Source organism: Marmota monax, unplaced genomic scaffold, assembly GCF_021218885.2.
Source record: "Marmota monax isolate L192 unplaced genomic scaffold, Marmota_monax_Labrador192_F-V1.1 WCK01_AAM20220418_F8-fsc00165, whole genome shotgun sequence".
NCBI lineage: Eukaryota > Metazoa > Chordata > Mammalia > Rodentia > Sciuridae > Marmota > Marmota monax.
The window spans coordinates 2,901,656-2,917,494 of NW_026693851.1; the positions used below are offsets into that span (position 1 = coordinate 2,901,656).

The 15,839-nt window shown below is 38.4% G+C and overlaps 1 protein-coding gene across 11 annotated transcripts in view; it reads right to left on the reverse strand.

Annotated features, from left to right (window-relative positions):
• Nucleotides 1–275: 275 nt before the first annotated feature.
• The window catches only part of Adam22 (ADAM metallopeptidase domain 22), a 222,258-nt gene continuing 206,694 nt past the window's right edge, over nt 276–15,839 (reverse strand). For all 11 annotated transcript variants that reach the window (XM_046462449.2, XM_058585035.1, XM_046462443.2 and 8 more), the window contains 2 exons: nt 11,310–11,433; nt 276–7,663 (listed from right to left, as the gene is read on the reverse strand). In XM_046462449.2, the coding sequence (XP_046318405.1) occupies nt 7,643–7,663; nt 11,310–11,433 (145 nt within the window). In that variant the 3' untranslated portion in view covers nt 276–7,642. The remainder of the gene's footprint in view (nt 7,664–11,309; nt 11,434–15,839) is intronic.

Here is a 15,839-nt window from a genome sequence, read left to right on the forward strand (position 1 = left end):
CTGCCTGGGCTGTAGGATAAGGTACAAGACATGAATCCTCATTAGGGTGAGGGAAAGTGTTTAAGAAGCAAGGCAGTTGGGAAGTAGAGGAAAATGCTCAGCATATCTGAGTACCCAGGCTTTACTAAAGGATTGTTCTATTTCTTATCAAGTAATGATCTCTTCTAGGACTGTGTAGAACAGGAAAAACAAAAACAAAAACACCCTGTAACAATATCTTGATTAACCTGAAAGAGCATCTGGCTGGGAGAAAAGAGATTAAAGGGAGTCATGCATCAAAATAACATAAATCTTTTATTGAAAGTCACTTTATTGATGTTACAATGAGAGTAACATAGAAAACTGGTATCTTATTAGCTTCAGAAGTGAATACTAATAAAATTGCGTCAGAAATTTGAACCTCAAGTTACAATGACCTTTAAAAACAGCAAGATTTTGTTTACCTACAATGCAAGAACAATTTTATAACTTGAATGGCCATAAAACAAATCACACTTGCCCAGGAAAGCAGTCCCATATACATTTCAGTTGGTGTTTGCCAAAACCCAATTATTTTTAAAATAGCGTAAGAACCTGAAGTGCAGAGTAGCAGAGAGAATGTTAAAATGATGCAAATCTTAATATATATACATAAGTACCTGGTTACCAAAAGTGAAACCGTACTGCTAGTAACACTTCCTTGCAGGGTGATTTCCATCATGTGCAGATGGAATCACCCCTCAAGGATGGCAGATGTGGAAAACACTAGCACAGACCTAAACAGACTAACATAAACTGCTTTGATTAAATAGAACACCCAGTTTCTGAAAGATGTCGGTTGGGGATTCTAGTTTAGAGGGACAAGTCTTCTTACAAGTTAAAAAGGAGCACATGCTGAGTTATTCTGAAAGATCCTTTTGTTAAGCTTTTGAAGTTAGTGTTAAGAAAAAAAGTTCCCCATACAAAACAAAGGTGTTGGGTCATTTTTACCCATTAAAAAGACTGGTTGTAGAATCACAGTTTGATTTTGTGCTGGATTAGAAAAAAAAAGTGGGGTTTCTAATCAGGCAGTGATACACATGCATAATTTAGCAGGAATTCTTGTCTTATTACTAAGTATTAATTCCTATCAGCACTCTCTGTATTGTGTTATCTGATATAACTTAGCACCGCTATATTTGTAGATTTGGGGGAAATTAGTGTTATTTTAGAGCTTAACCATCAAAACAAATCACAGACTGAAACTTCATAAAATAAAAGGCTAAGCCCTCAGGTGAATGCAGATTAGTGTGTGCATGCACACACACACAAATAAAGGGGAAACTAATTTTCTTTGAAATTTTATGATTGATGGTTTGTATGCACATTATCTTAACAAGACTGTGTACTCTCATTGTATGCCTTTTTATAAAATGAAACCAAACAAAACACACAGAGCCAGGCATGATGGCGTACACCTGTAATGCCAGTGACTCACGAGGCTGAGGCAGGAGGATCACAAGTCAGTCTCAATTTAGCAAGGCCCTAAGCAACTTAGTAAGACCTTGTCTTGAAATGAAAAGTGAAAAGGGCTAGAGATGTTTCTCAGTGGTTAAGCACACCTAGGTTCAATTCCCAGTACCAAAACAAAAAGAACAAAACACACATTTTGCTAAGTTTTGATTCTAGGGGAACTTGGAACATGAAATGATGATGCCTCTCACCAAAATCCTGCTTCCCTTGAAGCACCTCTCTGTTATGTGGCAAGTTCTACCAACAATGCAACAGGGACACCCCACTGGACCATGAAGCACTTACAGAGCCACCACTGGCGAAAGCTGTAAAGCACACAAATCTGCCTTAGGCTCCCACTATCTCTTTCCCTACCACATGCCTAGAGACCATTTAGAGCTTTTGTGCCTGCTTGGCTTTCAGGTTCTTCTAAGCCAGGACTAAACAACTGCCCCATGATATCTCAAATCTTACTACTACTTATCTCCTCCCCATTCTGATATCCACACCTTAGGGCCTGTCTCTCAGTGACTTTCCAAGTTGCAAAATACATGCTAAAGTGTCAAAGGGAGGCTAACAATGCCTCCCACCCCACCCTACACCCCTGGTGTCCTTCCAGTCTCCACATGGAAGTACTAGCCTCCATGACAGGGAAAGCTAACTAGGAGGAAAGTGCTGCACAGCTACTCAAGGGGGAGCTACTTCAGAAACAGCAAGGTTCTGAAGCATCCCTCAAATCCCCTAGTGAGGATGCTTACTGTTTGTCAGGCCATGGATATAAGGGGCAGAAATACTAACTAGGCAGGTTTTTGTTTTGAATATTTATTTTGTTGTACTGCTTACAAAACAAAGATGTTCCATGTTGAGAATTCTGACAAAACCATGAATAAAATGTGAATAGAAATAGTATCTTCCATTTTCTAAAATCTTAACCATCTTTGTTCTGCACCTGCAGAAGTGGTAGAACCGCTCCTCTTGGTAGTCAAAACACCTGCCTGACAGCATATGCTGTGAGCACATGCCAGCAGTTCCCAGCAGGTGCACTTTAAAAGCTCCCATTCACACAACTTGGAGGGACTCCTGCACCAGGCAATTGCCACAATCGAAGACCAGGTGCCTCACAATGTAATAACCAGGGAAAGATATTTATGAAAGCTTAGTTCTCCAGTGCGAGGAGAAAATATTTTGCTGAATCCAAAATCAGATTAATCTTATCCATTCAGAAAGTATCTCAGAAGAGGAAAATAAACATTTGAGTTTGAAATTAAACCCTATTCCATGGATATGTTGCTTTTTAAATCTTTTAAACTGGTAGAGAGAGAATGAGAAATTTATCTTGACTCCATACATTGAAGGAGGGAAATGTATTTAGGTGACAATTTTAAAGGAAAACATAAAGTTAAGGAAAAATAGATAATTATAATGCAAATGGGAGAGTGTTTCATGGAAAATTCATGCCAACTTACCAACTGGAAGAAGATATTTACAATACGCCCCATATTGTGGCATCCAGTGGCAGCAGCAAGCAGCTTCCAAATCGGGCTGTGAAGGCAACTGTCTTGCCTCTCTTCAGTCCTGACAGTTCCACAGTTTGTTCTCCACTCCCACCACACACAAGCCACTCAATATCTAGCCTTCCTGTCCTTTAAGATAAGTAAAATAGTCTTTTCTTTAGGATCTATTATCATGTTGAATAACAAAGAAATAAAGTTTGTGCATGCGTCCGTGCATGCATGTGTTTGTGTGTGTGTGTGTGTGTGTGTTTTTAAGGTAAAAATGGAACACTAACAACAGGAAATAAATGGATGACATAAATAAATAAACAAACATGATTTTGAAACACTGAAAGAAGTGACAGAAATACTATTATTTCCTCTGGCTCAAAGGTATCTAAACAAAAAAATAAAAATAAATAAAATCTGAAAAAAGGTAACAGGTAAAGTGTCCACAAAAGATCTAGGGCAGGATTAAATGATGCAAATATGCAAGGGCTTCAACAGAAAAGATTGAGAACTGTGAGCTTGTTATAGAATTCAAACACAGCCTCTCCTTAGAAGCACACAGAATATCTAATTTTATCTTTCACTAGCTTCTTTTAGAAACCATATCAATCTTACATTCAGAAATTCTATGCTGAACTGACCTTATGCACAAAAACAATTCTCAAAGTCTTTGAAAGCAAAAGGGAAAAAGAGGAACTGCAGTATCACTTAATAAACACCATACCAAACTGAAAAATAGGCTTGGAATTTTAACCCTATCTTTTATTTATTAGTCAATTGGAAGGGATTATGTGGGAGGCCTCAAACTTGCAATACTCCTGCCTCATCCTCCTGAATAGCTGGGATTACAGGCATGTGGCACTGCACCTGGCTGGTCAATTAGTTTTTATAACAATTGTTAGGGTAGGTTATTCCTAATTGAGGTGCTGAGCTTCTTTAAAAATACAACTTCACTGGATGTGATGGTGTATGCCTGTAATCCCAGAGGCTTAGGAAGCTGAAGCAAGAGGATCCAAGTTTGAGGCCAGTCTCAGTAACCTACCAAGGCCCTAAGCAACTTAGTGAGATCTGTCTCAAAATTAAAAATAAAAAAGGCTGGGGAATGTACCTCAGTGGTAAAAGTGCCCCTGGGTTCAATTCCCAGCACGCATGCGCGCGCGCGCGCGCGCGCGCGCACACACACACACACACACACACACACACACACACACATCACTAAAGTAAGTCTGGGAGCCCTCATTGTGATGATCTATTGGAGACATACTGACTTTTTCCTTTTCACAGACTGCATGTGACTGAGGGTCATTTTCTAGCTTGGTGACTCCAGAGGAGGATTTTGCTTCCTATTTTAGGAAATTGGATGAGCCAGATATGGTGGCAAGTAACCCAGTAGACTGCAGCAAGAGGATAGCGAGTTTGAAGCTGGCCTAGACAATTCAATGAGACTCTGTCTCAAATTTAAAAACATAAAGGGCTGAGGGTGTAGCTCAGTGGTGGAGCACCCCTGCATTCAATCCCCAGTACTAGGAAAGAAGGCAGAGTCGGGGTGGGGAGTAAGTGCTGGATGCAGAGAACAGTTAGTCTAGCTAATCCACTCTTTAAGGGGTCCCTGTCATTCCACAACTCCCATGTTGACTCTTAGTGGAGACATCTAAAAGTCTTTTTATATCAGAACTGTGATGAATATGGATAAATGGAACATCTCAAACAGCAGGGTTATCAATCTGAAGTCCTAACTATGCACAGAACTTCAGAAAGTGGGGGGAAAGGCATACAATGGAATGTAAGGGTCAAATAAATGCTCTTTTCAGCTTAGTAATAATCCCATGTTGAACTGGGGAATATGAATATTAGTTGCATGATATGAACTGCAATGTGTCCTCAAAGTTTCTCTCCAAAATAAATATTTAAAAAGATATATTATCTGTGCTTTTATTTGGTGCCATGGATCCATTCTGTCTACCTCAGTGAATGAAAAGTCATAAATATTTAGACGTAATGCTCTAGAACATCAATCATGAGTGTACATATAGATACTTCTTGAAACTATCCTTTGAGGCTAAAATTTGTCAAAGAATTCCACAAACGGTTCTAGAATGTTTAAACACGGGAGATAGAGTAGATATTCAGCACAGAACATTGAAGCTATTATATTTCTAAAATCATAATCTCTGCAAACAGACCAATCACTTTTCACTCAGTTTCAAAAGAAGGTTATTACCAATGAGTATGATTACAAACTATATACCTCTAGAACAACCATATCTCCCAAAAGGCACATAATTATTTTCTTTTGGAAATAATAATTTTCAGTAAAAATAATTGAGAAGGTGAGAAAGATAGATAACCAATGGAGTAGCTAGCCATTTGTGGATTCTTTCAAATAGGGCTTATGGAACTATAACTAGGAAGGATATTTACATGAGGCACCTTACATTCAAATCTATAAACTCTTTTGTAGTCAAAATAAACCTTATTAGCCTTTTATACACTCAATACCAGAAAACATTCAGTGCACATTTAAAATGATCTTGGTCAAGTCACCTTATTTGCTACATCTTTTAATCTGTCTGCCCTTCTGTCCTTGGCTAGAGCTCTGTGGCAACACTGCTCACCACTCACACCAGCCTTGGTCTGACGGATTGTTTTATTGAGGTATCAACAATCACATCATTTCCTGTTGTGAAAAACTGCTATTTTCCACAAAGTTTAGATAATTAAATATATAATTCTGGATGATGAAACCACTTTTCAAACATTTTCAAAGACTTGCAGAAGAGAGGGCTTCTACAGAAGACATGAACACTGAGGATGAAACACAGTCTTCTAACTGGAAGTTTGGGCAACTAGGGTGATTACATAGGGAGATGAAGTGGATTTTGTCCATGTACATTACCAGAAGAAATCAAACTTAGAAGGCATTCCTGAAATCTTATCAGCTGATTCCCTTCCTCTCAAGCAAATGTAGAAAAAAATAAAAATTAAAAAGAGGAAATCAGAAGTATACTTCATCACAAAAGATCACGATTGATCCCATCAATTTCTGACCTCACTAGAGTGCCTTTTTTTTAAATTTTTTTTTGGACTGACAGGCTGGCATTATAATAGCTATTGAACTTTTGGTTTAAAAACAGGGCTTTGAACATAAATTTCTCATTTTTCTATGGATTAAAGATGACAGGGCTCAAGACATCAGATTCTTTCTGCTGCTGTTTGTATAATTTTCCAGTTGCTGCATCTTTGTGGCTTTAGATTTCATTTAACCCTTTATGCCCTGTTGAGGCTTCCCAGCTCAGACAGCAGAACCATCCATCATCTTGCTCCAGGGTGAGCGCAGAATGACCTGTTGGGACTCACATCCCAGTGTTAACAAATACCCTTAATAAACAGTGTAGAAGTTGTTTTTGTTACAAGTCATTCTTTCACAGATAAAGGTGGCTGAAAAGTTTTGTCAAGGAAAAAAAACTTCAGGCTACACAGAAGGGTTAGAGTATTGGCAAGATGGAAGCTACCAGTTCACCAGCAGTTTGTGGTCTGGATTGTCTTTGGTTCACCTGCTTAACCTCAGCAGAACACACTGCTTGGGGCTCACGGCCTCCAGGGTGAGACTAGTTGATATGCTCTGGAAGTGGAAGAGAATAGCTGCTGCGGCAGGCACCATGTACCCCCAGAAGAGAAGTGCATGGGCTAGTGGATGGGGGCCCAGAGAGCAACCACCAGCATAGTCTCAAGGCAGCAAGGCAGCCACACTACTGGACTCCTGCTTTAGCAAGCTATGGAGGCCAGAAGTTTTGCTGAGCATTTTGTTTCTTGCTGACTCAATAAAACGGCCTCCAGACTACACACAGTTTAAAGGGATATCACATGTTTTCAACAAATACCAATTATGGAGAGACACATTTACAGCATTGACCACTATATTTACATCATCTGCTTATACTCTTTGAAGACCATTGGATGGTGGAGGATGATGTGATTGTGACTGACTCTTTTTAGGCATTTGGCAAAATACACTTGTGTGTAACAGCTGCTTTTTTAATTTTAAAAATGTTTACATATGTACAATTGTCCTTGAATGCTTATATAAATATGAAAAGTAAAAAACAAAAATAAAAATACATGTTTAAAGTTAGCATATGGGATATTGGCCTCTCAAAGCTGTAAAGTCCTGCAGAAAAATCCTATATGCCGTAGCCCTGCATGCTAGTTTCTATTATGGGATGTTGTTTCCTTAAATATGGAAAACAATAAACAGAAGCTTCATGCATATAGCATTACTGTATACAATGAGGATGCGCTTCAGAATGTGAAGTTCTGAAACCACTATTGTCCCTTAGGAAACTTGCTACATTTGGGGTCATGTGAGTTAATTTTATTGATATTTCTACATATATCTGTCATGCGGATTATCCATTAACATACCAGTACCCTTATTGTTCTGTGTTATAATGTGACATGTCAGTAGTTCTTTTCATGGTTCAGTTAAATCCTAAGCCAATGACAAAAAGAAAATGGTATCCAGATGTGAAACAGCTTCCTCTCCTCTGTGGCATCTCAGAGGGTATTGGTGTCCTCTGAAGAGCAGATAGATTTGCAGTGATTCCGTGAGGCTGGGCTTCTATAAAAGTTGAAGTAAACAGTTTTGATGTGTCACATGTAAACAGTTGATCTCAAATGGATGTTTCCCATAGCTGCACAATAGAGAAAAGCAAAGTTGTACGTTGTAAAAGCAGGAGAAGCAGACATATTCTGAGTTAGGAAGATGAATAAGTTGGTGATTCCATCCATAGTTACGTGACTGTGAAAACACACTCTTACAATGTCTAGTGCACGGATAAAATAAACACTTCGGCTTTTAGCTCTTTCCTCTAAGCCTGTGTCTCAACCTTTTTAATGAATATCACCTTTCAATTAAAAAAAAAAAAAAACAACTTTACATCTTCATTTAATTTTACCCAAAATTTTGAATAAATATTTTGTCTCAAATGAAACGAAAGACTGTAAAGATATTATTTGTAAGCTACACATGCTCAGGATTCTCTAGGAAATATTTAAAACTTCCACTGCCCAGGCAGCACACCAGATCACTGAATTATAACCTCTCTGTGTGGGACTTAGGCTGAGAATGTTTTTAAAGCTCTTCAGATGATTCCAATGTGCAGTCAATGCTAAGAACTGCTGACTTCTGGGAAGTGTGATTCCATCAACACTACCACCACCCACTTACGAATCACTGTCCTGGGCCACAGCCATAGGACCAGACCACATACTCTGCAATTTCGTCACTGTCCTCTCAGGAGCTGACCCTTCAGTGAAGAAGGATGAGTGCAAGGCAGGAAGTCCCTTCCTTCATTCCCTCACCTTTTCCCTTTCTGTGCTTCTGTCACCAGTTCTATACACTGAGCCTGATCATATCTAATTTCTACAATCTTTAGCAGTTGCCTTAATGGACCGCAAACAACTTTAGCACTGTCAGATGTGAATGTAAATCAATTCACCAGAGAAGGAAGGTCAATTAAAAAAAAAAAATCTAGCTGATGAAACATATTTTCAGGCAATATGATGTTTAAAACTTACTATAAACATGAACAAAGAAAGCCTATTAAGAGAGTGACTTAAATTACACCCATTCCCATCCAAATTCCATTTTTACTGGATACATGGGGCATATTATGGTATATACAATAGGTTTCTGGGAAAGAAATGGAAAGGAAGCAACTATGAAGATGTTTCTATAGGTTACCTTAGGATGTTCTTTCAAATCTTCATGGAAATCTTGTTCTGAACACTCATGTTGACTTACACCTCAGGACTGTGATAAAGCCTTCGGTGCTATCTACCTCAGGCTGGCTTTGTATGCCCTTATCATTAAAAAGACACCCATCCTCTTGTTCTTGGAAACCAAAAGGATTTCTCTCAACTATGAGTATCTTCGGGAGTAGATGACATCTAGTGGTGGAGAGTTTAATGGGGCTGGCAGGGGTGTCTGAGGCAAAGAGTTTCTGGATCAATACCCTGATAATGGTCTGTAGTGGTAAAGAGACAACACTTTGGATTCAGAGAGCTGAAGTATCTTTTTGCATATAGTTATGAATATTACATAAGAAAGGAGAGGAACAAATGAATGACACTGAGACAACCTAAAAAGTTATGATTATCCCTGTGACGAAAAAAGGAGAAAAGACTGGCCAAGACATCATTTTTATAATAGGCACAACTTTGCCCAGGCCTGTGTGGCTGTGCCAGAGGGGCTGCTGATAGGAAGGTCTGCTTATCTGAGTCTCCACAGCCCACAAAGAAAGCCCAGCAACAGGGGCCGCCTATTCTGCAGGACTCGTAAAGGTGTGGCTAATCCATAGTGAGAAGAAGAAATCAGATCTTTCAAGCAACTCTCCCAGAAGCTAGTCTTTTTTTTTTTTTTGGTAGTTGTAGATGGATATCATGCCTTTATTTATTTTTTTATGTGGTGCTAAGAATGGAACCCAGTGCCTCACACACGATAGGCGAGCACTCTGCCACTGAGCTACAGCCCCAATCCCCCAGCAGCTAGTCTTTACAGTCACCCTGCTCAGCCCAGGGAAGGGGCATGGGCCAGCCATTTTTTCAGAGGAACTGTCATCTCTAGTAACCCACACTCCAGCATAACAACAGCTGAACAATGTCCCCAAGTTGATGCAGTAAAACAGAGAAGTAGATGATTTAATAGGAAAAAAAAATGAGGTGCTGTACTTAGACAATTCTCCTAGGAGGAGAAGAATGACAACAGCCTTAGATTTCAATATCATGTATCAGAAATGACCGTCTATCAACAAGTCCTTTTTAAGGCTAGAAAGCCAAGTGCTGGCAATCTGAGTTGTTTTGCTTACCACTTTCCATATTAACATAGAGAGGTTTTTTTTTTTTTTATGATTAACACGATAGTTGTTTTCAAAGATTTTTTTATTATTATAAAATATAATGCATATAATGATTTGTCTTTTCTTATTGGATGTGGATTGACTGAGTTTAAATTTGATCCATAATTATCTTGAACCCCATAATTTAGGTTGAAGAGCAAAGAGTCTCTTAAATATCTTTGAAGACCAAGAAAAATCTAGCAACCTAGTATTCACTAGCAGATACATCTGTGAAGGCTTTTAAAGCTTCGTTTCTTTTTTTTTTTTTTTTCTAATGTTATCTCTGAGAAAGTCAACTTTATAGTATTAACTTACCACAATAGAGTCTGAAAATCTACAAAGATAATTATTCTTTGGTTGTATCTTTTATTTAAACCTCTAAAGTTTGGTTTGCCTCTCTAAACTGCACTGTATTTCAAATTTCACATAAGATTCCAGGAATATCATAAGAAAGTGGTATATGATTAAAATGCAAAAAGAGACTTGATAGCTAAATAAAACTTCTTGTGAATCATATTATTGTTAACAGGATAAATACTTTTATATTTTTTAAAAATTTTGATCTCTGGGGGGCTGGGAGCAAGCTAAATGATATAGTACTTGCCAAACATGAACAAGTCCCTGGGTTTGATCCCCAGTACCTAAATAAACAAACACATAAATAAATTTGGCCATACACTGCTGTATTCTTTAAATAGTACAGATTTTTCTGAACTTTTATTTCTTGCTTGCTTTCTTTTTGGTACTAAGGATTGAACCCAGGGATGTTTTTTCCACTGAGCCATATCCCCAGTCCTTTTTATTTTGTATTTTGAGACAGGATGTAACTAAGTTGCTGAGGTTCTCACCAAGTTGCTGAGGCTGATCTCAAATTTTCAATCATCCTGCCTCAGCCTCCCTAGTCACTGGAATTACAGGCATGTGCTACCAAGTCTGGCTAATACTACAGATTTTCAAATCCCCTTTCCCAGTATCAAATTCCACTCCCATCCCTAAGACAATAATCTGAATTTCTGTCATAAGTTCCTGTTTCTAACAATCTACTGAGGAGTTAGCCAGTGAAAGGGCTGAGCAAGCAAATTTGCATAGAAAAGTGGCTAATTTATCTGGTCTCTGGCATTTCCAGGAATATTAAAAAACTGGTACAGCAAAATATATCCTTTGGTTTTATCTATTCCAGGTTTTACTATATTAATTACAATGAATAATAAACAATTTAAGTATATATTAATGACTAATATGCACCAAATATCTCCAGCATATACCAATGCAGATTAAATTTATTTGCAAATACAAATCTGAACCCCAAAGCCCTAAGAATCTTCTAATTTTCATATTTAATTTTCTCATGAAGAAGGAAGATGTATCTTTTACACTGTGAATTCACAGAGAAGTGCTAAGGACTGATTAGGTAAGGTTATGGAGAAACATTGCCACATACCCTGGCACTTTGTCGATTCACTTTCTTCTCCTCATCCGGAAGTGGAGGCATTGGATAAGGGTACTTTCTGCTAGATGCAATGGACCCAGTTGATGAAGAAGGAGACTTGGCAGGAGATAAAGTCCTGAGACGTTGAGAACACATGAAATAAATAACAGGCGATTGCTTAATATCATTTTCAAATATTTGAAAAGTGAGTTCAGAACAAACCCTCTGACTTCTACTTCCATAAGCTCTTACTCCAAAGTTTAACTACTGGGAAGATGACACTGTCATCCCCAAAACTGGAATGCTGGAATTTTAGCTTTCTAATTCCATGATTGCAATGAACCACTTAAATGTTAGTACATAGAATCATACTTTGCAACTAGAAAGCCAACAATGAAGTTTCATATAGAATAATTAAAAAGATAATATGGAGAATGGATAAAATTATTCTAAGAGCTCATCATGGTAAATTAAGTATACAACATATTAATATTCTGCCTTATTTTTGCCACTTAATGTAAAATTGCTTCTAAGTATAATAATTCCAGTTAAGATCTTACAATACATTACCAATGATATATTAGTTGCTAAGGCACATACTCATTTACACAAAACTCATGCATTCAGAGGCCAGTGTGTTAGTTGTGAAGGAACAAAGGCAAATACAGGGATTTTAATAATAAATTAGTAAACATGCAAGCAGTAAGGAGTGCAGAGTTCCAGCCAAACAAAGTCTGATGAGAACATACAAAAATGGTCTGATTCATCCCTACTATCAGCATTGCTGGGGAAGAGTGGTGTGTTATGCTGAACTTGTCTGATTTGTGTATGTGCAGTGGTAATATTTGTGACTATGGTGGCACACTAGATGAGCCCATACCTGCTGCTAGCTTATCTTTAAGAGTGGGGTGGAAGCGAGTAAAAGACTTCCCATTAGAATATCGTAATGAACAACAGATGTGATAACTGCAATAGATACCCCCTTTGCAAATGTTACCACTACACATTCATGATTCCTTAATTCCCGGTGCAAGGTGGTAATGACACATATCACCGAACTGGTTACACTGCCACATTATAACACAAGTACATATTTCAGTAGGATGCATCACATCTGCTGAGACTGACTCAGACCAGGTGTTTGTATCCTGGGATAGCACTGGGTGGGGCAAGGTCTACTGCCTACACTGCATTTAGTTCCCATTCATATAAAGTCCCTGGCTCTGATTCTGCCATAGTTTTCAAACTTATTTCTATTTTATAAATGTTAAATTCAAGCTAAAGTTTGAAAATAATTTTCCTTACTAACTTTGAGATTCAAGTGAACATCCTTAGTTGATTTTAAGAATCGATCAAGAGTGGTTCCATTTACATTTCTAATTAAAAAATCCATAACTACTAACACTTCTTCCATTTTTGAAAAATGGCCAGGTCCACTCTTTAGCACTAATTGTTAGGACAAAGCAACTGTTAGATTTCTCTTATGTTAATGCTCTCCATCCTGAGTGGATAGGTATGAATAAGAATATTAGTATTTCAAATCCTCTAAAGTTCTATTAATGCAACACAAGACTATGTGTTTTTCTAATTTGGAAATTAATTTTTTAAAAATAATTTAAGTAAAACATTTTAAATAGGACTATGACCTCTAGGAAACAAATTCAGTATGTGCAAAATGAAGACAAACTTTTGCATTTAGAGATTTATTAAATGCAACTTTCTAAAATGAAGGCTATTAACCTGGGTTCATCTTTTTAAACAATCATTACCTATAATAAACCCAAGTTCAGGAAAGCTAGTGAGGTATAAAAGCAAATAACCAAATCTTTCTTTTAGGGATCATGCAAAGTAAATCCTCTTTTTAATTTGCTGCCTTGTGTGTGTGCCTAGCATGAGCTGTTAGCTTCACAGCCATATCAGGCTTGATTTGGCCAGGGGTCCAAATGACAAGCCTTTTCATTTACAAGAGGCGCTAAAGCCCAGTTCTCCTCTCAAATATCTGTGGGCAAAGTCAATAAAGAGTAAAAATAAGACCAGGAGATATTCTCCAGAATCCCAAGGAAATTGCACTAAACTACTTCTCACATTAACAGTCTAGCTAATTGACACTTTCCTGAACCCTGAGAGGAAAAAATGAAATACCAACCAGGACAGTTTTAGTGGGGGAGGGAGGAAACAGGTCCTGGAGGGGTGTTGGAGAAGACCAGGGTAGGAGTCAAAATAGGAGTAGAGAACAGGGGAGAGTAAATGTTTAGGGAAAATGAACATGATTTCTCACAAAGGTCTAAGGAAGACATTCAGTTCCAGTCTGGCTATCACTTACAGCCAGTACCAAATCAGCTCATTCACTTACAAAGCATAGATAGTCTCTGGAATAAATGTTAGCCATTATCATCACTACACTTTAAAAACCCTCGTAATTACACTGAGCACACATTGGAATTGCACAATAAAGGTTGTGCTTATGTGCCAATGGAGTGTTGTCATCTGGAGCCACATCAGACTTTCTGGGTTGTTTTTTATAGATAGGCCTATAAGGCAATCTCAGTTCAGTTCTACCCCTCAGGATGACCAAAACCAGGCCAGTCACATGGCACGGACATAAGCCCACTAATACACTGCGATAATATGCAAATTTTGTAATAGCCAGATCAGAAGGATTTAATTGTCCTTGGATAGGATCTAAGCAGTCAGTATCCACCTTTTAAGTAAATGCAATAGAATAAAGAGGGAGTAGATTTTGGAATTGGATAGAGCCAGTCTCAAAGTCTGGTTCTGACCCTTATCAGTTGATAGGCTACCTTTAGTAACTCTTGTGCCTTGATTTCTATCCATAAAATGGGAATAAGAATACACCTTATGAGATGAGAAATAAAGATAGAGAGTAGGCACTTGATACGTGATAATTACTGTGGTTCATTTATTTCCAGAAACACTACATTTCTCATAAGATTATGGAAATGGATTCAAAACCCACTGATGAAGTAAGCAATCAGCTGGTATCCCCAGATACCTTCTAAGAGCTTGTAAAGCACCAGCACCAGCAGAACTGCTGCCAGCATCTGGATTGGTGAGATAATACTTTTTGCTCTGTTTTCCCTTGCTTCTTCTGATGCCCTGAATACATGGTGAGGACAATTTGTCCAACCACTGTCATCTGAGAACTGGGTAAGGAGCACAATGGAGGTACTCTGATCCCTCCAAATCTGTAGGCATTCATTTGCTTTGCTCTTCATAGTGAGCGAATGCTATGTTTCAAATGCTAGGCTACAGTTGGGACCAGTTTGATGCAGTCGCCAAGTCCTCACTGCCTATTGATAAGAATGCCACAAACCCAACACCTCTGGCTGATTAAGAAAGTGAACTTTGCCCTCATTGCTGGTTTTGGTAGGAGAGATAATCCTGAATGACCTGGGGGCAGATGAAGCAGATCTGAGCTGAAGCATAGGGTTGGCAAAGCATAAGCCAAGATGTGGATGCACTTTAGGCCTCCTATGCAAGGCTTGTCCTGTTATGTTAGAATTGTGGTGTTAAAGCTCTAGGTCATCTCAATTATTCACCACTTTCACAGAAATTCTGTGTTGATTTTCAAGTCTTAACAGTATAACCTTTATCCAAACATGAAAACTAAGTCATAGCCATCCACTGAACTTTAAACAAAAATACAGATTTTTAATAAAAAATTTTTAATGGGACGATCTACTGTAGGAAGCAACATCTCATATTAAAGAGGAGATAAAGGAACCCTCTAAACTTGCCCTTGCGGCTTTGCACGTGCAACCGGGGGTGCAAAAGCATTTCCCCATCCAAATTGCGTTTAATCATGCAGCTTCTGGGCAGACCTGGGTGCAGATTTTAAGAAATGTGAACTCTTCTCTTAAAGTCACAAAAAACTATTCAGCTCACCCAGGGGAGGTGAATCAACTCTTCCGGGGTACCATTTCATAGATTATTGCTGCCAAAATGCTAAGGCCATTTGGGAATAAAAGCCCTAAACCACACAGGACCAAAGTTGTTACGTTTTGGTTCCATGGCTGGTACAAATTACAATCTGCCCACAAGCCTGAGTAAAATAGGAAGAAGTAATAGGACTGCAGGTGAGCCAAGATTCCCAAGAACATTCAAAATTATCTTACCTGTCTTCCTGACGTTGGCCATCTTGGGAGCTACAGGTGAGGGTGGGATGTTTGAATGTGAGTGTATGTGTATGAGGTTCAGTGTGGCAAAGTGTGAGACGAGCAGAGGACGGGGCAGGAGGGCAGGATGGGGTATAAAAGCAGGACGTAGTTTTGTGAGCAGGCAGGAGTTATGCTTTCCTTGGAGTATATGCAAATGTTATGGATCAAATTAGAATGCAGATAGGTCTAATCATTTTCTCAAACTATACATGTCTAAACTAAATGGTACACTGGAAGAGAAAGTCCACCTTACATGGGTGCTGAGAGTTAAATATACAGACATATTTTGGTATCTGTTCAATGCTGACCCAAGTCATGGTCAAAAGTACTATGAAAGCTCATTGTTAACTTGTCCTCAAACGAG